The sequence below is a fragment of the Panthera leo genome, chromosome C1 (genome assembly GCF_018350215.1).
Source record: "Panthera leo isolate Ple1 chromosome C1, P.leo_Ple1_pat1.1, whole genome shotgun sequence".
Lineage (NCBI taxonomy): Eukaryota > Metazoa > Chordata > Mammalia > Carnivora > Felidae > Panthera > Panthera leo.
This window is the reverse complement of record NC_056686.1, coordinates 42,399,710-42,424,311: the sequence shown is the minus strand read 5'-3', so window position 1 is coordinate 42,424,311 and position 24,602 is coordinate 42,399,710. Positions and strand designations below refer to the sequence as shown.

Genomic DNA, 24,602 nt, shown 5'->3' with positions numbered 1-24,602 from the left:
AGCCATCACTGACTGCCCTAAGTTTGCCTTCCTCATCCCACCCTTGTTTTTTTTCTTCACAAGACTAATAATTACCTGAAATTATCTTCATTTTTTTCATGTGTTAATATCTCTCCCATACTAGAAATTTAAGCAAAGACTTCATATTTCATCTGTTTATTTATAGCTTATGAATGAATACACTAATATACTTAATTCTTTTTCCCTCTTAAATGTCCTTTGAGGTCTGACTTTGCAGTTTCCTACAACAAAAGAAGTGGAATGTATTTCCCTATCCCTTGATTCCAAGTTTGCAATATAACTTGCTTTGGTCAACAGCTGAAGTCTCACAAGGCTTTACGTGCTGCAGATTACTCTCTTGTCCTCCTGCTGTCACCATGAAAAGGACATGCCAGGGCTGGCTCTCTGGTCCCAGGAGGAAGAAAGATATATGACCCAGTCAAACAAGAGTAGAACAGAGCCTCCAGTCATCCTACAGTCATATGATTAACCCAAACAAGAAAAGCTGAGTTCAGCTTAGATGAACTGATTCCTAGTCAATCTACTAACTTGTAAAAAATAATCATTGTTTAAAATCACTGAGTTTTGGCATGGTTTATTACAAAGCAATAGCAAACTGATATACCGATGTATCCAATGCCTAGAGCAGTGCCTAGAATATAATGACAGCCCAAATAATATTTTAAATGAATTATTTAATTGAAAAAGAAATAGATAAGGAATAGCCAAAGAGGTAAGGAAAACCAGGAGAATGGGGTGTCACAAAAGCCTAGAGAAGAGTATGTTTCAAGAAGGAAGTAGTCAAAAGGGATTAATGGTGTTAAGGTCTTTAAATTAGGATTAAAAAATATTTACTAGATATGGCAACATGGTGCTCAATAGTAGCCTTGCGAAAGGAGGGAAGCCAGAATGGAACAGACTGAGTTTTAAAATGCAGGAAATAGCATTAAGAAAGAAAATTCTCAGGGTGCCTGGGTGGCTCACTAGGTTGAGCGTCTGCCTTCGGCTCAGGTCATGATCTTGGAGTTTGTGAGTTCGAGCCCCATGTTGGGCTCTGTGCTGACAGCTCAGAGCCTGGAGCCTGCTTTGGATTCTGTGTCTCTCTTTCTCTCTACCCCTCCCCTGCTCATGCTCTGTCTGTGTCTCAGAAATGAGTCAACATTAAAAAAAATTTTTTTAATAAAAATAAATAAATAAATAAATAAATAAATAAATAAACAAACAAACAAACAAACTTCTCATGGCCAAAAACTGGCAATGTTCTTCCCACCATTCTTCCTTGAAAATTTTTTTCCTTTCTAATTATTTGATTTTGGCTATCAAACAACCTGGGATATTTTTCCTGCAAAGAATAAGAAAGCTGAACTTCATGTAGGATTACTTACTTTCTTATCTCATAGTACATAGCAAGGCACCGGTTCAGGGTCATACAATTAAAAAAAAAAAAAAATCCTAGGGGCGCCTGGGTGGCTCAGTCGGACTTCAGCTCAGGTCACGATCTCGCAGTCTGTGAGTTCGAGCCCCGCGTAGGGCTCTGGGCTGATGGCTCAGAGCCTGGAGCCTGCTTCAGATTCTGTGTCTCCCTCTCTCTCTGCCCCTCCCCCATTCATGCTCTGTCTCTCTCTGTCTCAAAAATAAAAAATAAAACGTTAAAAAATTAAAAAAAAAAAAATCCTATCTGTACTATCCCATGCTTTAACTAACTGGTTAAGGCAAGCCAATCACTGATTATCAGTCAAAAAATTAGGATGTTTACCTACAAAATGCAAATCAACTATGAAATTTAAACCTCATAAAACATTACAAATGACCAATGATGGACTCTTGATGAATTCAAGCACTAAGAATAAAATTTGGCTATATAAACCTATTACCAAGAGCAAGCTTTAAGTCTCGTCATATTCAGAACGGATACACCTCAATTTATAATTCATGATTATAGGGGACAAGATTTATGTTACTTTTCCTATTTCAATTTCTTGGTATGGAACATTCTAGGTACCTCCCATATGATATCCTATACATAAATACCTTCTCTACAATTAAATCCTACATGAATTATTCAATTTAATTCAAAAACCACTTTATATTTTATAGATCCTGATATTTTCCACAGTTCCTAAATAAATTCCTATTGTTTCTCTTCACATGCATATAACTATCAATAGGCCTTAAAATATTTTTAACATACCATATTTTTCCATGTGCTCTTTTCCAGCAAACCCAAACATCTGAGGAGCAACTGGTTTGGCACACAATCCATATTTTTTTATCAGGACCTCAAGATGCTTATCAATTGGATTGGTCCTTTGTGAAGTCTAAGAGAGGGGAGAAAGAAATAAGTACTTGACATGCTAAGTGTCTCTTTCAACTATTACAGTGTTAATTAAGACATCTGCTTATTTTAAGCCATAGTAAACCAAAAATAAGCAATGTGAATAAAGTCAGTCAGGAAATACTTTGCAGGGAAACATGGAAAGGAAAAATAATCAAGTGAGGTGTTAATTTTTTCATGAAGTATTTATAAAGAATCCAATATGCACCCATACTACTCAAGGTAGTATGCTCTGCTCATCTGGCATTTACAACTGAGGCAGGGAGGGGACAAAAGGTGATGAAGATAAAACTAAATTAAAATATAAATAACAATGCTATAAAGAAGAACAAATTCAAGTAAGGGGATAAAACTGAACATAGGAAGTGTTACTTTGATTTTTTGTTTGTTTTATTTATTTTTGAGAGAGACAGAGTGTGAGCGGGGTGAGCAGGGGAGGAGCAGAGAGAGAGGGAGACACAGAATCCGAAGCAGGCTCCAGGCTCTGAGCTGTCAGCATAGACCCCAATGCGGGGCTCAAACTCACAAACAGTGAGATTGTCACCTGAGCCGAAGCCAGACACTCAACCATCTGAGCCACAAGGCACCCCTAGGAAGTGCTATTTTATACACAATAGACAAGGAAGGTCTCATTGACAAAACAGTATTTGAGCAAGAATGTGAAGCAGTAAGGAGTAAGTTATTTGGGTAACCTTGGGAAAGGAGCATTCTAGGCAGAGAGAACAGCAACCAAAAAGATCTTAAGGCAGAAGCATGCTTGGGTTTTTGAGAAAAGAAGTGAATTAGGACTAAGATAAAGAGTGTAATCACCTCAGAGAGTGTAATCACTTTTGTTTCCTAGTTCTACAGTATAAGAACATAGTTACTACCACAAATATTTCACAAAGGGAAATATTTTCTTCTCAGTTTCCCTGCTAGACGCTCAGGTCACGATCTCACGGTTCATGAACTCCCTGAAGGCAGGAATCTTTTTTCATACACCTTTGCACATACACCCAATGACTAGCATATGGCCTGCCACACAGCAAACATTCTATAATTGTTGAATGAATAAATGAGGATTATTTTTTGGTCCACAAGGAGTTCCAGAGGGAATACTGTTAAGCCCTTCTCTTTGATTAAGAAAATATAGGGGTGCCTGGGTGGCTCAGTGGGTTAAGCATCTGACTTCGGCTCAGGTCATGATCTCGCGGTCTGTGGGTTTGAGCCCCACATCAGGCTCCGTGCTGACATCTCAGAGCCTGAAGCCTGCTTCGGAGTCTGTGTCTCCCTCTCCCTCTCTCTCTGCCCCTCCCTGCTCATGCTCTGTCTCTCTCTCTTTCAAAAATAAACATTGAGAAATAAAAGAAAAAATATAGGCCTAAAGAAAGAAAATTATTTAGTTAGATATGATAAACACTTGACAATCCAAATGATATTTTGATAGAAATGGGTCGTGTGAATCTCTGAACACAGAAATCTTAAAAATAAGAGTTCTAAAGAAATTTTAAAAACAAAGAGAAGGGGTCCCTGGATGGCTCAGTCAGTTAAGCATCTGACTTCAGCTCAGGTCATGATCTCATGGTTCATGAGTTCAAGCCCCACATCAGGTTCTCTGCTGTCAGCACAGAGTCCACTTTGGATTCTCTTTCTCCCTCTCTGCTCCTCCCCTGCACCCTCTCTCTCTCTCCCTCTCAAAAATAAACATTAAGAAAAAAAAGTTTTTTGGGAATGCAAGCTGGTGCAGCCTCTCTGGAAAACAGTATGAAAGTTCCTCAAAAAATTAAAAATAGAACTACCCTACGACTCAGCAATTGCACTACTAGGCATTTATGCAAGGAATACAGGTGTGCTGTTTCAAAGGGGCACATGCACCCCAATGTTTATAGCAGCACTATCAACAACAGCCAGAGTATGGAAAGAGGCCAAATGTCCATCGATGGATGAATGGATAAAGAAAATGTGGTATATATATATATACAATAGAGTATTACTCGGCATCAAAAAGAATGAAATCTTGCCATTTACAACTACGTGGATGGAACTAGAAGGTATTATGCTAAGTGAAATTAGTCAGAGAAAGACAAGTATCATATGACTTCACTCATATGAGGACTTTAAGACACAGAACAGATGAATATAAGGGAAGGGAAGCAAAATAATATAAAAACAGGGAGGGAGATAAAACATAAGAGACTCTTGGGGCGCCTGGGTGGCTCAGTCGGTTGAGCGTCCGACTTCAGCTCAGGTCACGATCTCATGGTTCGTGAGTTCGAGCCCCGCGTCAGGCTCTGGGCTGATGGCTCAGAGCCTGGAGCCTGCTTCCGATTCTGTGTCTCCCTCTCTCTCTGCCCCTCCCCCATTCATGCTCTGTCTCTCTCTGTCTCAAAAATAAACATTAAAAAAAAATTTTTTTTTTTTAAAACATAAGAGACTCTTAAATATGGAAAACAAAGAGAGGGTTGCTGGAGGGGTTGTGGGAGGGGGGATGGGCTAAATGGGTAAGGGGCACTAAGGAATCTACTCCTGAAATTATTGGTTGCACTATGTGCTAAATAATTTGGATGTAAATTTTTAAAAATAAAAAATAAAATTAAAAAAAAATTTTTTTAAAGAGAAAATGTTCACTGCTAAGTAAAAAAGGGGTGCTAATTAAAACAATGATATATAACTTCTGCTTCTAGACAAGATGGATTACAGAAAACATATTTATCCTTCTAGCTTAACCATCTAAAAGCTTGGACAAAATATATAAAGCAACAATTTTCAATGTACAAGTATAAAGCACAGCATAGAGATCGCTAAGAGAAGGAAAACAAATAAGATGAGCATTATGATTTTCCCCAGATTGCTACTTGGAAAGAACAGGGAGGAGTAACATGAAGTCCAGCAATCTTCCTAAGTTGAAGAAACAGAGTTCAGAACTCAAAGAGACCAAGCCATCTAGAATTCACAGAGAAGAGAACTGGAGACAAAAAGAGACAGACAGAGAACACATATGTGCACATGCTCTGAAATGGATAGCAACATGCAGAAAAATGAACCTGGACCACTTTCTTACACTATACACAAAAATAAACTCAAAATGGATGAAAGACCTAAATGTAAGACAGGAAGCCATCAAAATCCTCGAGGAGAAAGCAGGCAAAAACCTCTATGATATTGGCTGCAACAACTTCTTACTCAACACATCTCCGGAGGCAAGGGAAACAAAAGCAAAAATGAACTATTGGGGCCTCATCAGGATAAAAAGCTTCTGCACAGCGAAGGAAACAATCAACAAAACTCAAAGGCAACCAACAGAATGGGAAAAGATATTTGCAAATGACATATCAGATAAAGGGTTAGTATCCAAAATCTATAAAGAACTTATCAAACTCCACACCCAAAAAACCCAAAAAATAATCCAGTGAAGAAATGGGCAAAAGACATGAATAGACACTTTTCCAAAGAAGACATGCGGATGGCCAACTGACACATTAAAAAATGCTCAACATCACTCATCACCAGGGAAATACAAATCAAAACCACAATGAGATACCACCCCACGCCTGTCAGAATGACAAAAATTAACAACTCAGGCAACAACAGATGTTGACGAGGATACAGAGAAAGAGGATCTCTTTTGCACTACTGGTGGGAAAGCAAACTGGTACGGCCACTCTGGAACACAGTATGAAGGTTCCTCAAAAAATTAAAAATAGAACTACCCTATGACCCAGCAATTGCACTACTAGGTATTTATCCAAGAGATACAGGTATGCTGTTTCAAAGGGACACATGAACCCCAATGTTTATAGCAGCACTATCAACAACAGCCAAAGTATGGAAAGAGCCCAAATGTCCATCGATGGATGAATGGATACAGAAGATGTGGTATATACATACACAAACACACACATACACACACACACACACACACACACACACACACACACACACACAATGGAGTATTACTCAGCAATCAAAAAGAAAGAAATCTTGCCATTTGCAACCACGTAGATGGAACTAGAGGGTATTATGCTAAGCGAAATGAGTCAGTCAGAGACAGACAAATATCATATGACTTCACTCATATGAGGACTTTTAGATACAACATATGAACATACGGGAAGGGACACAAAAACAATATAAAAACAAGGAGGGGGACAAAAACATAAGAGACTCTTAAATATGGAGAACAAACAGAGGGTTGCTGGAGGGGTTGTGGGAGTGGGGGATGGGCTAAATGGGTAAGGGGCATTAAGGAATCTACTCCTGAAATCATTGTTGCACTATAGCTAACTAACTTGTATGTAAATTTAAAAAATAAATTAAAAAAGTGTATTCCAAGAGTTTTATAGAATAAAAAAAAAATCCAACTAAAAAAAAACTAAAGTGAAATTACACACAAAAAAAAAAACTCAATTAGCAGAAAACAAAGAGAAAAAGGGAAAAAGAAGACATTGAACAAAAAAAAAAAAACAAAAAAAAAAAAACAAATAGCAAGATAGTAAGATAGTAGATTTAAACTAGTGCTGTCCTTGGGGCTTCTGGGTGGCTTAGTCAGGTAAGTGCCTGACTTTGGCTCAGGTCGTGATCTCACAGTTCATGAGTTTGAGCCCCACGTTGGGCCCTGTGCTGACAGCTCAGAACCTGGAGCCTGCTTCGGATTCTGTCTGTGCCTCTCTGTTTCTGCATCTCCTCTGCTTGTACTCTCTCTCAAAAATAAATAAACATTAAAAAATTTTTAAACTAATGTTGTCCAAGTAAACATTTACTAACAGGCTCATGAGGGTCGGGGAGGCATAACTGATGTATTTGCCAATTTTTGTGATGTAAATACTTCCACTACAGCCAATTTAAATCACTGAAAGCAAAGATGAGAAGAGTTGTGCACAATCACGCAAGAGTCTCGCAAGCTGGTAGAAGCCAGTAGGTATTAGTTTCAGCTATTAATTTAAACCCTATATATCAATAGCCACATTAAATAAAAAGGATACAAAAAGCCCAGTTAAAAAGAAGAGACTGATAAATTGTTAAAAAGCAAGACCCAACTATATGTTGCCTACAAAAATCTAATTCAAAAACCACACTGATATATCACCTCATACCTGTTAAAATGGCAATTATCAAAAAGACAAGAAATAATAAGTATTGGCAAGGATGTGGAGAAAAAGGGAACCTTTGTGCACTACAGGTGCAAATGTAAATTTCAGCCACTATGAAAAACAGTATAGCAGCTCCTCAAAAAATTAAAAAGAGAAATACCATATGATTCAGCAGTTCCACTTCTGGGTATTTATCAAAAGAAAACAAAAACACTAACTCCAAAAAATATATGCACCCCCATGCTTACTGCAGCATTATTTACAACAGCCAAGATATGGAAACAACCTAAGTGCTAAGTGCCCATCAACAGATGAATGCATAAAGACAATGAGGGCTATATAGACATATAGATACACACACACGTATATACATACATATATATATATATATATGTATATATATATATATACACACACACACACACACACACACACACACACATATACATACATGCACATACATATAATAGAATATTATTCATCCATAAAAAAGAATGAAATCATGGGGTACCTGGCTAGCTCAGTTGGTGGAGCATAAAACTCTTGATCTCAGGCTTGTGAGTTTGAGCCCCAAGTTGGGTATAGAGATTACTTGAAGGAGAAGGAAAAGGAGAAAGAGGAGGAGAAAGAGGAAGAGGAGGAGGAGGAGGAGGAGGAGGAGGAGGAAGAAGAAGAATGAAATCTTGCCATCTATGACAACATGGATGGACCTTGATGCATTATGAAAAACTAAGTGCAATAAGTCAGAGAATGACAAATACCATATGATCTCACTTACATGTGGATTCTCAAAAAACAACAACAACCGGCTCACAGATACAGAGAACAGATTGGTAGTTGTCAGAGGGTAGGCAAAAGGTACAAACTTCCAGTTATAAAATTAAAAAGTCATGGCCGAGGCAGTGGCGGGGAACCTGGCTGGCTCAGTCAGTAGAGCATACAACTCTTGATCTCAGGGTTGTCAGTTCAGACCCCATGCTGGGTGTAGGGCTTACTTAAAAATAAAATCTATTAAAAAGTCATGGAGATATAATGTACATCATGGTGACTATAGTCAATAAGACTTTACTGCATATTCAAAAGTTGCTAAGACTGTAAATCTTAAAAGTCCTTAAAAGTTCTCATCATAAGAAAAAAGTCTTGTAACTAAGTTTGGTGACAAACGCTAACCAGACTTATTGTGGTGATCATTTCACAATATATGCAACTATCGGACCATTATGTTGTACACCTGAAAGTAATAAAATTGTGCATCTCAATTACACCTCAATTTTAAAAAGCCTAATTCAAACAAAGACAGAAATAGGAAAAAGGATGGGAAAAGATATACTATTCTAATTCTAATCAACAGAAAGCTGAAATGCCTATGTTTATATCAGACAAAATAGATCTAAGATCAAGGAACACTACAATAAAGAGGATTATCTCACAATGATGAAGGGGTCAATTATCAAGTACCTAACAATCCTAAATGTTAGTATACCTAATATCAGAGCTTGAATACATGAAACAAAAACTGATAGAACTGAAAGGAATAGACAAATCCACAGATTTAGCAGAAGATCTCAATACTTCCCCTCTGAATAACTGATAGAACAAGTAGACAGGAAAATCAGTAAGGATATGAAGATTTGATCAATATTAACAACCAATATGACTTAGCATTTACAGAACACTCCACCCAATAACATCAGAATACATATGAAAGTGCACAGACTATTTATCAAAATAGACCATATCCCGAGCCAAAAAGTAAGTCTCAGTAATTAAAAAGTATTCATATCATACAAAGTATATTCTCTGACCACAGAGATTTAAAATAGAAACAAATAGGGGTGTGTGGGTGGCCTGGTGCCTGGGTGGCTGGATGGTTAAGCATCAAATTTTGGCTCAGGTCATGATCTCACGGTTGGATCATGGTTCCAGCCCCGCATCAGGCTCCTGCTGTCAGCGTAAAACCTGCTTCTGATCCTCAGTCTCCATCTCTCTCTTCCCCTCCCCTGCTTGTGCTCTCACCCTCCTTCAAAAGTTAATAAACATTAAAAAAAAATTTTTAATAGAAACAGAGAACAGAAAGATATCTGAAAAATGCCTAAATATTTAAAAATTAAACAACATGCTTCTAACACATGGGTGAGAGAAGAAATCACAATGGAAAATTTGTTTTCAAGTTTTTATTTAGATTCCAGTTAGTTAACATACAGTGTAATATTAGTTACAGCTGCAGAATTTAGTGATTCATCACTTACATACAACATTTGTTATGCTCATCATAACATCCCCCCTCCCCACCCGCCTCCCCTCTGGTAACCATCAGTTTGTTCTCTACAGTTAAGAGTGTTTCCTGGTTTACCCCCCCCTTTTTTTTTTTTGAAATTTAAAAATAATTTGAAATAAATGAAAATAAAAGCATGATATAAAAAAACTTATGGTATGGGGGCTCCTGGGTGGCTCAGTCGGTTAAGCATCCGACTTCAGCTCAAGTGATGATCTTGTGTTTCATGAGTTCAAGTTCTGCATTGGGCTCTGTGCTGACAGCTTGGAGCCTGGAGCCTGCTTCAGATTCTGTGTCTCCCTCTCTCTCTACCTTTTTCCCACTCTCTCTCTCTCTCAAAAATAAACATTAAGAAAAAATTTTTTAATTTACGGTATGCTGCTTAAGCAGTGTTTTAAAAGAATGTATAGTATCAAATACCTACATTTGAAAAAAGGCCAGATTTAAAAGCAATGACCTAAGCCTCCAACTTTATAGACTATAAAAATAAAGAGCAAGTTAAACCCAATGTAAAAAAAAGGAAATATTAAGGATCATAGCAGATGTAACTAGAAAGTGAGCAGAATGAAATAAATAGAAATTAACAGAATGGAACAGAAAACAGAAAAAATAGAGAAAAACCAATGAAAATAAAAGCTGGCACTCTGACAAGATCAATAAAATTGGTAAACACCTTTTATTTTATTCATCATGGGAAAAAGAGAGAAGACAAAGACTAACAACATCAGAGGAAGAACAAGGACACGTCTAAAAATCCTATTTTAGGGGCACCTGGGTGGCTCAGTCAGTTAAGCGTCCAACTTCAGCTCAGGTCAGGATCTCATGGTCCATGAGTTCAAGCCCCACGTCGGGCTCTGTGCTGACAGTTCAGAGCCTGGAGCCTGCTTTGGATTCTGTGTCTCCCTCTCTCTGTGACCCTCCCCCATTCATGCTCTGCCTCTCTCTGTCTCAAAAAAATAAATAAACATTTAAAAATAAATAAATAAATAAAAATCCTATTTTAGATGCCTGAGTGGCTCAGTTGGTTAAGCGTATGGCTTCAGCTCAGGTCATGATCTGCGGTTCATGGGTTTGAGCCCCACATCAGGCTCTATGCTGACAACTCAGAGCCTGGAGCTTGCTGTGGATTCTGTGTCTCCCTCTCTTTCTGCCCTTCCCCAGCTCTCTCAATCTCTCTCTCTCTCAAAAATAAATAAACATTTAAAAAAAAAATAAATAAAGATCTTACTTTAAAGAGATACTATGGGAATAACATGATCAACTTTTTGTCAATAAATTCAACAATGTAGATGAAATGGACAAATTCCTTAAAAGGCATTATCAAAGCTCACTCAAAAAAAAAAAAAAATGACATAAATAGTAATATATTTACTAAAGAAACTGAATTACTGGGGTGCCTGGGTGGCTCAGTTGGTTGAGCATCCAACTTCAGCTCAGGTCATGATCTCACAGTTCGTGGGTTTGAGCCCCGCATCAGGCTCTGTGCTGACCACTTGCTCAGAGCCTGGAGCTTGCTGCGGATTCTGTGTCTCCTTCTCTGCCCCTCCCCCGCTTACGCTTTGTCTCACACTGTTTCTCAAAAATAAATAAATGTAAAAACAAAATTAAAAAAAAAAAAAAGAAACTGAATTACTAAACTTAAAAGGTTAAAAACTTTCCCATAAAGAAAACTCCAGATCTAGATGTGGTTTTTAGTAATTTTCAAGTACAAGTTACCAAGATACTTATCATTCACTACTTAAGAAAAAAAGTCAATTTTTCATGTGTCATAAATATCAGGTACTCTCATTAGGCATCACCTAATCTTATTTCATACTCTTCTCCAGTTGCCACCCTCCAATCCAGTTTTTCAAACTATCCCCTAAACATATTATATTAATTACTTTTTTTTGTAGGCTCCATGCCAATGTTGGGCTTGTAGAGTCACATGCTCTACCGACTAAGCCAGCCAAGTGCCTCTGAACATATTATATTATGTTTATTCCACCATCCATGACTTAGCTCATGATGTTTTCTCCCATACCCAGAAAGATCTCATGCTTCCCTATCTTTAATTATCTTTATTATATTATTATAATTATCCATATTTATTATATACAAATTTCATATAATTATTATCTCTTATCGTCTTTAAGACCCAACCTAACATCTCCTACTTTCTTAAAATGTTCTCTAATGAAAATGGGAAATAGCTCTTGTTGATTTCAATGCCTGTGGTTACTAAGAGATACTGTCACATATATTTAACTTAATTTGAGGTAGAGGTCCTTTAATGTTTGAACAGAAAGAATTGAATCAGATTGACCTCATAAGTCTTAGATGAATAGGCTAAAAGTTATCTTCAACTCATTTTCTAACAATGATTCTAGTTTTAGGGGCACCTGGCTGGTACAGTCGGCAGAGAATGCAACTCTTGATCTCAAGGTCATGAGTTAGATGTTGGGTGTAGAAACTACTTAAATAAAACTAAAAAAAAAATAATAATAAAGCAATGACTCTAGTTTTTGTTTGTTTGTTTTTTTTAAGTTTATTTATTTTGAAGGGGGTTAAAAGAGGCAGAGAGAGGAGAGAATCCCAAGCAGGCTCTGTGCTAACAGCACAAGCCATCCAGGTACTGGCAATTTCTAATATATATATATTTTTTCAAGGGTAATTGCTTCTTAAATTATATACATGAGGCACCTGGGTGGGCTCAGTCACTTAAGCATCTGACATTTGATTTTGATCTCATGGTTCCTGAGATCAGGCCCCACATTGGACTCCATGCTGACATCCCGAAGCCTGCTTAGGAGTCTCTCTCTCCCTCTTTCTCAGCCTCTCCCCCACTCACATATGCATGTTTGAACACGCTCACTCATTCTCTCTCAAAATAAATAAATATTTTTTAAAAAAGTAAAGGGATGGAAAAGATATTTTATTCAAATGAAAACTAAAAGAAAGCTGAGGTCACTATACTTATATCAGATAAAATAAACTTTAAGACAAAGGCTATAATAAGAGACAAAGAAGGTCATTAAACTAAAATCCACTTCTATTAATTACACATAAGATTCAAATATTCAATCTAAAGAAAAATGCTTAATCATTTTGGCTCTCCTCTACATTCACATGTTGATATACTTATTAAAGTATAATTATGTCTGGTCTTATTATTTTAAGTCAGGTTTAAAACCTCAAAACCATCTATCTAATGATAAAGGGGTCAATCTAACAAGATGACATAACATTTGTAATTTTTCATGCACCCAACACAGTAGCACCTAAATATATAAACCAAATGTCAACAGACCTAAAGGGAGGGATAGACAGCATTCAATAATTGTACATAGAACTTTAATACCCTACTTTCATCAATAGATAGATTAGTCAGACAGAAAATCAATAAGGAAACATTGGACCAGATGGACGTAACTGACATATACAGAACATTCCATCCAAAAGCAAAAGAATACACATTCTTCTGTGGTGTACATGGAACATTTTCCAGAATAAATCGTGTGGTAGGCCCTTAATAAATTTAACAAGACTGAAATCATCAAGCATCTTTTCCAACCATAATGGCATGAAACTAGAAGAAAACTAGAAAATGCACAAATATGTGGAGATTAAACAACATGCTACTGAACAACCAATGGGACAAAGAAATTAAAAAATATCTTTTTTAAGATGAATTAAAATGGAAATAAAACAACCAAAACTTATGGGATGCAGCAAAAGCAGTTCTAAGAGGGGGAAGTTCATAGTAATAAACTCCTATACAGAGAAATGAGAAAGATCTCCAAAACAACCAAAAACAAAAACAAAAAAAAAACCCCACATGACAAAACCCTAACTTTACACCTCAAAGAACAATAAAAAGAAGAACTAAGCCCAAAGTTAGTAGAAGAAGAACATAACAAAGATCAGAGTGGAAATAAATGAGACAAAATATCAAATAGAAAACATCGATGTAACTGTGGGACCCAAGGAATTTAACAAAACTCCCCTATCCCTGGACAAGCAGAGCAAGACTAACTCCATTTTATGCTACACCCACCATCTCATGTATAACCCCCACATGACCTACTTATTGCTTAAGACACTCCCCCACCCTAGTCAAGCCGCAGAGCACACCCTTACTGGAAACCAGCTCATATAGGAATATGGAACCCCTAACCGCCAAAGAATGTAAACCCCGCCTTTTGCCCGCCAAACTTGCGTGCCAATTCTGACCAGAGTGATAGGCTAGTTCAAACAGTTTACTATAGGGTAAATTGTAATTCAATTGGCCACCTGTGTGTGGACTAACATCACTATGCAACTTTCTGTGTGTTACAATCTCATTGGCCATTGGCCCCTATAAAACTGCTACGCCTCTTAACCTAGGGGTCCAAGTCCCTGCTCCGCTGTGTCAGGTAAACTTGGGCCCAAGCTCGAGCTTGCAAATCAACCCTCGTGCGTTTGCATTGGTATCGGCTCCTTGGTGGTCTCTCGGATTCGAAATCGGGGCATTACAAAACTAAACACTGGTTTTTGGAGAAGATAAACAAAATGCCCAAGCCTTATCTTCTCTCACCACTTCTTCTCCACTAATTCCAATTAAACATAATTATATCTTATCACACTATCATCTAAACTCTCTTTATCTTTTTTCTCTTTAGAGTGTATACTAAATAATTATTTCTAACCTAGTCCAGTTTCACTAATTCTCTTTTTAGTCATGTGTAATCTGCTATCAAACCTATCTTCTGATTTCTTACTTTTAATCATTTTATTTTTCTTTTCTATAAACTCTACTTTTTTTTCATGCCTATCATGTCCCTTTTTGCAGTTTCCAATATTCTTACAATATTTCCAATTATGGTGCCCTGTTTCTTTAATGCCTGGTTATTACTGCATGTCTTAGATAATTATTTGAAGAGTTCTCAAAGCCTCCAAAAGAAGATGCTTTCCTCCAAAAGAAAATTCACACTTGTGTCTGTTAAGTACCTAGGTAATTACCATTCTGGAACCAATTTAGACTGAATTCAAGGTTTGAGGTTTCTCTAACTGTCCTATAATGAGAATTTTGGTAGCAATCTCATATGAGGAATATCAAAGAAAGATTTTTCAGTGAAAGGTTTTTCTGGTGTTTTGTTTTTGTTTTTTTCCTTCTCTTTTTTCTCCCCTATTCCGCTCGGTACCAAGACAACTCTCACAGGAAAAAAAGACAGTTTTTCTTTAGATTTGCCCTTACCCAAAGGGTTTATCCCCGCAGGGCCCCAGTTTAATGTGCAGAGTGAGTATTAAACTTCTGATCTTGGGAGGACTACTTGCCTCTTCATTCCAGGGGACCATAAAAATTAAAGCTCACAGCTTCCTGATCAAAGGCATTCAAGGCGAAAGTGCTTCAAATACTTCAAACTCTCTGGCATTCATCTGCAATTCCTCTCTCTTTAGCATTTCCTTGCCTTTAGGATTTTTTCTTTATATTCCAATACTTTAACTGTCATCTCTAGAACTGGTTTAAATAATTTGGCTTCCCATTTCCAGAATCAGAAATCCCACACTTTATTAATCCTCTTCAATTTGTTAAGTTTTTGAATTAATGACTTTCAAATTAAATAGGTAAGTCACCTCAAATTCAATCATTTGACATTTCTGAACATCAGGTTTATCACTGACAAAGTAAAGAGGTTGAGCCAAATTATCTCCGATTCTTTACTGTTCTAAAATACCAGAATTTATGCATACATATACAATGTCACATTTCAGATTGTGAATATATCAGCTCATTTAATAACTATGCCAAATTATGCTTTCTGTTGCTTATTAACAGGTTCTATTTATAGTAGTCAGATGAGCAAAGTTTTCTCACAGTACTATTAACAACTCCAGAGTAACAGTAAGACTCACATTTGATAAAAGGGGTCCCTTCTCCATCTTCTCAAACCCAAGAGCCAAGACACAATCTGCCATACCTTCAAAGAAAAATGTAATCATTAGGAAAAATTAAATTTCAAGACACCTAACCAAATACCATTAAATACTTTAAGTAATTTATATAAAATTGAAAAAGATGCTATAATCTGACAAAATGTTTAATAAGTGAAAAATTAGAGTAAATTCTTATATGATTCCAGATAAGAGGAAAAATTACGTATTTAATTCTTCCTTTTATTCTAAATAATTTGTATGCTAATAAAACTTTTTATTAATATGGAAATATGGTTCAGTGAAAACAAATATAAACAACCAATTTTGGGTTTTTATTAATTATTTTTTAATGTTTATTCATTTTTTGAGACAGAGAGAGCGTGTGCACGCACACGAGACAGAGAGAGAGAGAGCGCTGCATGAATGGGGGCATGGCAGAGAGGAAGACACAGAATCCAAAGCAGGCTCCAGGCTCTGAGCTGTCACCACAGAGCCTTATGCAGCACTTGAACTCATGAACTGCCAGATCATGACCTGAGCCAAAGTCGTACACTTAACCAACTGAGCCACCCAGGCGCCCATAAACAACTAATTTTGAATTTTAAAACAAATAAAATTTAAAAATTTTTTAAAGGATCCTGATTAAAATCTTAACAGAATTATTTTTGGAGGGAGGGGATGCCTTAAAAATGATGTTAAAGTTCAAATGAACAGCAAAATAAGAATTACAAAAATTTTTCTTTAAAAAAAAAAAAAAAGAAGAAACCTAACAAAGTGAGGGGCACAGAGGACTCAAGCATTATCAAACAATAAGACATTAAAGCTCCAACAATTAAAATAACAGTGGACGGGCACTCGGGTGGCTCAGTTGGTGGGGCATCCAACTCTTGATTTGGGCTCAGGTCATGATCCCAGGGTTGTGCAATCAAGCCCCAGGTAAGGCTCTGCATTGAGTGCCCTGAGTGCGGAGCCTGCTTAAGACTCTCTCCCTCTGCCCCTCTCTCCCACTCGAGCACTCTCTCTGTTTCTCTCTAAAAAACAAAACCAAACAGGGGTGTGCCTGGGTGGCTCAGCTGGTTAAGCATCTAACTCTTGACTTCAGCTCAGGTCATGATCTCACATTCATGGGTTCAAGCCCCACACTGGGCTCTGCACTAACACTGTTAGTCCTTGGGATTCTCTCTCTCTCCCTCTCTTTCTGCCCCTCCCCTGCTCTTGCTCTCTCACTCTCTCAAAATAAATAAATAAACTCAAAATAAAAAAATATAAAACAAAACAAACAAACAAAAACAATAGTGGAGTAGTAGAGCAATAATCAACAATCAACCAACAGAACAGAATAGAGGGCCTAATAAAATACATTGGAATATGTGGAAATATAGAATACGATATATACTCAAGAGAACTAAAAACACATGGCCACTAAAAAATGTACATAAATATTTATAGAAGCATTATTCATAATAGGCAAAAAATAGAAACAATCCAATGGCCATTAATTGATAATTGGATAAACAAAATGTGGTCTATCCATACAATGGAACATTATTTGGTCATGAAATATAATGAAGTAGGGATATATGCCACAACACAGATGAACTGTGAAAACATTATGCTAAATGAAAGAAGGCACAAAAGGCTATGTATTATATGCTTCCATTCATTTAATGTTCAGAATAGGTAAATCCAGAGACAGAAAGTAGCTTAGTAGTTACCAGGTGTTTAGGAGAGGGGATAATGAAGAGTGACTGCTGATAGGTTCAGGGTTTCTTTTTGGGGTGATAAAAATGTTCTAAAACGCTAGATAGTGGTGATGGTTACATGAAATCTGTGATTATACTAAAACACACTTAATTGTATAGTTTCAAAAGGTGAACTTATGGTACATAAATTAGATCTCAATAAAATTATTATTTTTTATTTTTTTAATGTTTTATTTTTATTTTTATTTTTGAGAGAGAGAGTGTGAGCAGGGGAGGGGCAGAGACAGAGGGGGACAGAGGATCCAAAGTGGGCTCTGCGCTGATAGCAGCGAGCCCAATGAGAGGCTCAGACTCACAAACCGTGAAATCATGACCTGAGACAACGTTGGACACTCAACCGACTGAGCCACCCAGATGCCCTTACAGCTGTTATTTTTTAAAAAGATCTACATTATAGGGGTGCCTGGGTGGCTCAGTTGGTTAAGCATCCAACCCTTGATTTCAGCTCAGGTCATGACCTCACAGTTCACAAGATCGTGCCCTGAGTTGGGCTCCATGCTGACAGCGCAGAGCCTACTTGAGATTCTCTCTCTCTCTGCCCCACCCCTGGCATGCATGTGCACAAGCACACTCTCTCTCTTTCTCAAAATAAATAAATAAACTTAAAAAAATAATTAAAAAAAAAGATACACATTATAAAAGCAATCCCTCTGGGGCACGTGGGTGGCTCAACTCGTTAAGCATATGACTCTTGATTTTGGCTCAGGTCATGATCTCATGGTTTGTGGGTTTAAGCCCCACCTCTGGCTCTGTGCTGATGGCCCAGAGCCTGTTTGGGATTTTCTCTCTCTTTCCCTCTCTCTGCCCCTCCCTTACTTGTGCTTTCTCTCTCTCAAAATAAATAAACAAACTTTAAAAATCAATCAATCAATCAATCAATCCCTCTGATGGTCATAGAAAGAAATGATGAAAGGGCAATAGATATTGCCCCATGTCTATTTAAGTACAGTAGACAAATAAACAATCCTCACCACCCTGTATCAGCTGCCGGGCCATAAACAAAGCAGTAGAACCAGTAGCACAGTTATTGTTGACGTTAATTATAGGAATTCCAGTCAGTCCCAAACTGTGATAGATAGACCTCTGCCCACAGGTAGACTCACCTGTACAGAAAAAGAAACAAAAACTATAATATCTACAACATGGGAATTTATGAAGCTGCAATGCAACATAATACCACAGTACGGTTGTTTTTTTTTTTTTTTCCAGTATTATGCCTTTGCCTAGCATACAACACAGGCAGAACAATAAATAAACCAACATCTTACTCAGAAAAAGGTTTGCATTAAGCATCATTTACACTCCAAATATGAAAAATCCTCAAAACACAGTATGATATGTACTTTCTCTACATGTTACAATAGGAAAGTAGAGAAATGACCAAGTAATAGCGAACAATTCAATCTGGCTAGTGCTACATGATAAAGGAAGCAATGTTTCATTTATACTTCTTTACAAATCTTTAAAACTATACCATCTGATTAAAAGGCTATGACTTTCTCAGGGAGCCTGGGTGGCTCAGATGGTTAAGCATCTGACTCTTAATTTCAGTTCGGGTCATGATCTCAGTTTGTGAGTTCAAGCCCGGCATCAGGCTCTGCGCTGACAGTGCGTAGCCTGCTTGGGATTCTGTGTCTCCCTCTCTCTGCCCCTTCCCTGCTTGTTCTCTATCTTTCTCTCTCAAAATAAACAAACATTAAAAAATAATAGTAATTTAAAAATAGAAATAAAAAATAAAATAAAATTTTAAAAGGCTATGATTTTTCTCTTCATATAAAGGTTCCACAACTTCAAAAAGTTTAAAAGATCCTACGAGGCAGGTCATTACAAAAAAATAGTGATCCAAGCTGAATACACATTTGACTCCCTTTGCCAAGTAACACGGCCACCAAGGCAGACATGCTAGAGCAATGTAATGGGAACATCTGAAGGTACAGACTCTTCAGAAGTCTTCAGGGAAAACAGCAAAGTTCAGGACCTCCTTTTCAATAAATACATTGTGTATCTCTCTGATCTAGTAAATTTCCCTTTGAGGATTCTCTTGGTATCTTGAAATCTCAAAAAAATAACCACAGATATGCACACAGACTCACCTAGGGTTATGCTTACTATAGCCTTTTTTCAAAAACTTTTTTTAACGTTCATTTATTATTGAGAGACTGAGAGAGACAGAGCGTGAGCGGGGGAGGGGCAGAGAGAGAGAGGGAGACACAAGTTTGGGAAGCAGGCTTCAGGCTCCAAGCAGGCTTCAGGCTCTGAGCTGTCAGCACAGAGCCCAATGTGGGGCTCAAACCCCTGAACTGCGAGATCATGACCTGAGCTGAAGTCAAATACTTAACCGACTGAGCCACCCAGGCACCCCAAAGCCTTTTATGATAACTAGAAATCAGAAAAAATTTAAAATGTCCCATGAATGAATGAATGAATAAAGAAAGAAAATGTCCAAGAACAGGCTATCATTACTACTACTAAATAAACTGTAGTAAATCCCAAAGACTAGAAAATCATACAATCATTAAAAAGGCTGTAAAAAGACTGGGTACATTCTAAATGTCCATTGAAAGACAATGGATTCAATAAATTATGATATATCTATTCAATGGAATTTTATGCTATCATAAAAAATAGACCAAGGAAGCTCTTTATGATACAATTTGGAACAGTAGCCAAGAACTACTAAGTAAAAAAGAAAAAAAATTTAAGATACAAAATAGTGTGTATATTATGCTACCATGTATGTAACAAAAGGGGAAAGGGGAACTTACACACTCACACATACTTGTATATGTACAAATCACTTCTGAAAAGATACACCAGAAATTAGTGAAACTGGATGTCTAAGTGAAGGTAACCATGAGACAGGGAGACAGGAATAAGTGTGAGATTTTCCACTATATAACCATCCACCTTTGGTATTTTTGTACCATGTAAATACTTCATCAAGTCCAGAAAAAAAAAAAAAAAAAACTTAATTGAAAAAATGCTGGGGCACCTGGGTGGCCCAGTGGGTTGAGTGTCTGACTTCGGCTCAGGTCATGATCTCGCGGTCTGTGAGTTTGAGCCCCGTGTCGGGCTCTGTGCTGACAGCTCAGATCCTGGAGCCTGTTTCAGATTCTATGTCTCCCTCTCTCTCTGCCCCTCCCCCACCCTCACTTTGTCTCACTCTGTCTCTCAAAAATAAATAAATGTAAAAAAAAAAAAATTTTTTTTTAATGTTAATGATAACATAAAGGAAGACTTAATGGAGAATACAGGCAATACTAAAATGAGAAAAGTAGGTTACCAAAAAGTATGTATACTAGGACCTCATTATTTTTTTTCTTTTTTAAGTTTTATTTATTTAAATAACCTCTACACCTAATATTGGACTCAAACTCACGATCCAGAGATCAAGAGTTGCACATACTTCTGACTAAGCCAGCCAGGTGCCCCAGGACCTAATTTTCTTGAAGAGAAAGTTGTATATGCATGCATACTCACATGCATTCATATTCACTGAAGGATAACACCAAAAATTAATGGTGATAATTTCTGAACTGGACAATGGGATTACAGGTGATTTATTTTTTCTTGTCTTTTTCTGTTTCCTTTTTTTGTTATAATTAGTGTATATTCTTTTCCTAGTTAGAAAAAGTTTGATATGGGAATGCAAGCTGGCGCAGCCACTCTGGAACACAGTATGGAGGTTCCTCAAAAATTTAAAAAGAGCACTACTCTACGACCCAGCAATTGCACTACTAGGTATTTATCCAAGGGATATAGGTATGCTGTTTCAAAGGGACACATGCACCCCAATGTTTATAGCAGCACTATCAACCATAGCCAAAGTATGGAAAGAGCCCAAACGTCCATCGATGGAGGAATGGATAAAGATGTGGTATATATACACAATGGAGTATTACTTGGCAATCAAAAAGAATGAAATCTTGCCATTTGCAACTACGTGGATAGAAATAGAAGGTATTATGCTAAGTGAAATTAGTCAGTCAGAGAAAGACAAATACCATATGACTTCATTCATATGAGGACTTTAAGAGACAAAACAGATGAACATAAAGGAAGGGAAGCAAAAATAATATAAAAACAGGGAGGGGGAACAAAAGCATAAGAGACTCATAAATATGGAGAACAAACAGAGGGTTACTGAAGGGGGTGTGGGAGGGGGGATGGGCTAAATGGGTAAGGGGCATTAAGAAATCTACTCCTGAAATCATTGTTGCACTATATGCTAACTAATTTGGATGTAAATTAAAAAAATAAAAAGAAAAGAAAAAAGTTTAATAAAAAATTTTATTGGATACAAAAAAGTAAATGTTTACAAATTTTAAAATAACAAAGAACAAAAATTTATCTTCTGAACAGTATCTTTATATGGTAGAACTATGGGCAATTTTTTGTTTTTTAAAGATAAACAAATTTTTTTTAATTTATCTCCTGTTTTGGCAATAAACAATGGCAAAGACATATATTAAACTAGGCTAACACATAAGGGAAATCTAGGAATGATAGGAATAAGACTCTGAATTCTGATTTTTGAGGGTTAAAATTTACAAATGCCTCTGCACTGTTTATGAAGTCGCTGCTATATTAGGTGAAACACTTTTAGAATGTATAGTTTAGCACATACCATAAACGTAGCCAACACATGCCTGTTCCACTACTGAATAAGGGATCTGTGCATCAGATAAAGCCTTCTGGCCTATAAAAACAAAAATGTTTAATCAAATAGTGCTTTGAGTATTTGCTTTAGGTGAGTAAAAATTAAGTTTAGAGTTTTCCCAGAGTAGATCTACCTCCAAATAGTCTATGTTCAATTCAAATGACAAACCTTCATCAAATCCTCTCAGATCTCTCCATTGAGAAATAACCATTTCTTCCTCTAAGCTACTACATCACTTTTTCATACCTCCTTTATGATACTTATATACTAACTATAAATATATTAAACCCCAAAATCTTAAACCCCCTTAGTGGCAAGGTCCTTGTCTTACTCATCTCTGTGGCTCCACTGTACCTCTAAAGGGCAAAATTGGAAAGAATATCATTATTGGGGGGCAGGGGGGACTCCCACAGAGCCCTTTGCTGTCACACTAAACAGTTGGATAGTACATAAAATCAAAGGCCACTGTTTGCCCTGGCTATCTAGCTAAAAATTAGCCCAAGCTCTTTGCCCTTTGTCCTTCCTAATGAATCAGTAAGCAATTATCTGTATAGGTTCTTCTCCTTGACCCAGGATTCTTTTTACGGTTGCAAGGTTGTTCCACAATCAAGATAGACTACACAGTAACATCAATGTTCAAATACCTAAATTTTCTATTTTACCTGCTTCTTTTGCCAAGTCAGGATAGTCTCTTGAATTCTCAAGTCCAGGCTTTAGGAACTAGAAATATAGAAGGAGATAATAACAGAAGCAAATATAGTTAGATTTTTCTCACAACAGAGCACTGCAGAAATTCATTCATCTATTAGCTTACACAAAAACACACTGAGCACCTAACATACTGAGCACCTATCATGTTCCTGGACTCTGACAATAAATAATATACAGTCCTTGCACTCGGGGAGTTTCTAGTCCAACAGAAAACAGAAAATTATACTACAGTGTCCATAAGTACAGAATAATTTGGGAGGGAAAACTACATAGGTTCAGAGGGAGGATTAGAAAGGCTTCCCAGAGGAACTGACATTTAAATTAAGTCTTTTAGGATGGAGTTTGCCAAGTCAAAGAAAACAAAACTTCTAGGGCAAAGGTCTAGAAGTGAGAGAATTTGGCTCAATCCAGGTACTATAAACAAGTTTATATTGCAGCAGTTGAAGTGCAAGATAAGTTACAGCAAGTGACAGGTACAGAAGAGTAACTTAGGTCCAAATGATGGTAACCACTAACATTAATTGGGCACTTACTGTGTTATGCATTATGCTAAGCACTTCACATATATTAACTCATTTAATCTTCACAATAATCCTAAGAGGTAGTCACTATTATTATCATCACTTTACAGTAAGAAAACTAGGGTATATAGAGAGATTAAGTAATTTGCCCAAGGTCACATAGCTAATAAGCAATGAAGCTGAAACTTCAGACAGTCTGGCTCTGGAGCCAACTCAGGGAACGTTATATGCATTCCTTTGACATCTGAGCTTTATCCTGAAGACAATGGATTTTTTTTTTTTAAGAAACTGGAAAAAAAACAACGAGATACTGCTACACACCTATTAGAATGGCCAAAATCCAAACACTGACAATACCAAATGCTGACAAGGATGTAGAGCAATAGGAAGTCTCATTGCTTGTGGGAATGCAAAATGGTATGTCCACTTTGGAAGACAGCTTGGTGGTCTCTTATAAAACTAAACCTTCTCTTAACATTAATCCAGCAATCCTTGGTATTTATGCAAATGAGTTGAAAACTTATGTCCACAACAAAAGCCCACACAGGCACATTTATAGCAATTTTAAATAACTGCCAAGACTTGTTAAGTAACCAAAATGTCTTTAGTAGGTGAATAGATACATAAACTGTGGCACATGGAACACTACTCAGTACTAAAAAGATATGGACTATCAAGTCATGAAAAGACACAGAGGGTGGTGCCTGGGTGGTTCAGTCAGTTAGCATCTAAATACTGGCTTTGGCTCAGGTCATGATCTCACGGTTCATGGCACAGAGAAGAATTCCTTGTTGGACTCTGCCCTGATAGTTCAGAGCCTGCTTGGGATTTTCTCTCCCCACTCTCTCTTCCCCTCCCATTTGTGCTCTCTCATGCATACATTTTCTCTCTTTCTCTCTCTCTCTCAAAATAAACGAATAAACTTTAAAAAAACAAAGAAAAGACATGGAGGAATTTTAAATGCATGTTACTAAGTGAAGAAGTCAATCTGCAAAGCCTACAGACTGTATGATTCCAACTATATGACATCCTGGAAAAGGCAAAACTATGGAGATAGTAGAGATTAGTGGTTGTCAGAGGTTGAGGGAAAAGAGGGATGAACAGGCAGAGCACAGAGGATTTTCAAGGCAATAAAACTATTCTGTATGATTTTTTTTTTAATGTTTGTTTAGTTTTTGAGAGAGAGAGAGTAACAGCGAGGGAGGGGCAGAAAAAGAGGGAGACACAGAATCTGAAGCAGACTCCAGGCTCTGTGCTGACAGCATAGACACAGGGCTCGAACCCACAGACCATGAGATCATGACCTGAGCCAAAGTCAGATGTTTAACCAACTGAGCCACCCAGGCACCCCATATTCTGTATGATATTACAAT

General features: G+C 37.2%; 1 protein-coding gene across 5 annotated transcripts in view; it reads right to left on the bottom strand.

Moving 5' to 3' along the window:
• The window catches only part of SCP2 (sterol carrier protein 2), a 124,336-nt gene that overhangs the window by 93,988 nt on the left and 5,746 nt on the right, over positions 1-24,602 (bottom strand). For 3 of the 5 annotated variants that reach the window (XM_042951343.1, XM_042951344.1, XM_042951348.1), the window contains 5 exons: positions 22,660-22,717; positions 21,965-22,036; positions 18,309-18,440; positions 15,554-15,618; positions 2,192-2,318 (listed from right to left, as the gene is read on the bottom strand). In XM_042951343.1, the coding sequence (XP_042807277.1) occupies positions 2,192-2,318; positions 15,554-15,618; positions 18,309-18,440; positions 21,965-22,036; positions 22,660-22,717 (454 nt within the window). Of the gene's footprint in view, positions 1-2,191; positions 2,319-15,553; positions 15,619-18,308; positions 18,441-21,964; positions 22,037-22,659; positions 22,718-24,602 lie in introns of those variants that run through there. The other 2 variants (XM_042951346.1, XM_042951347.1) reach the window with 2 other exon arrangements.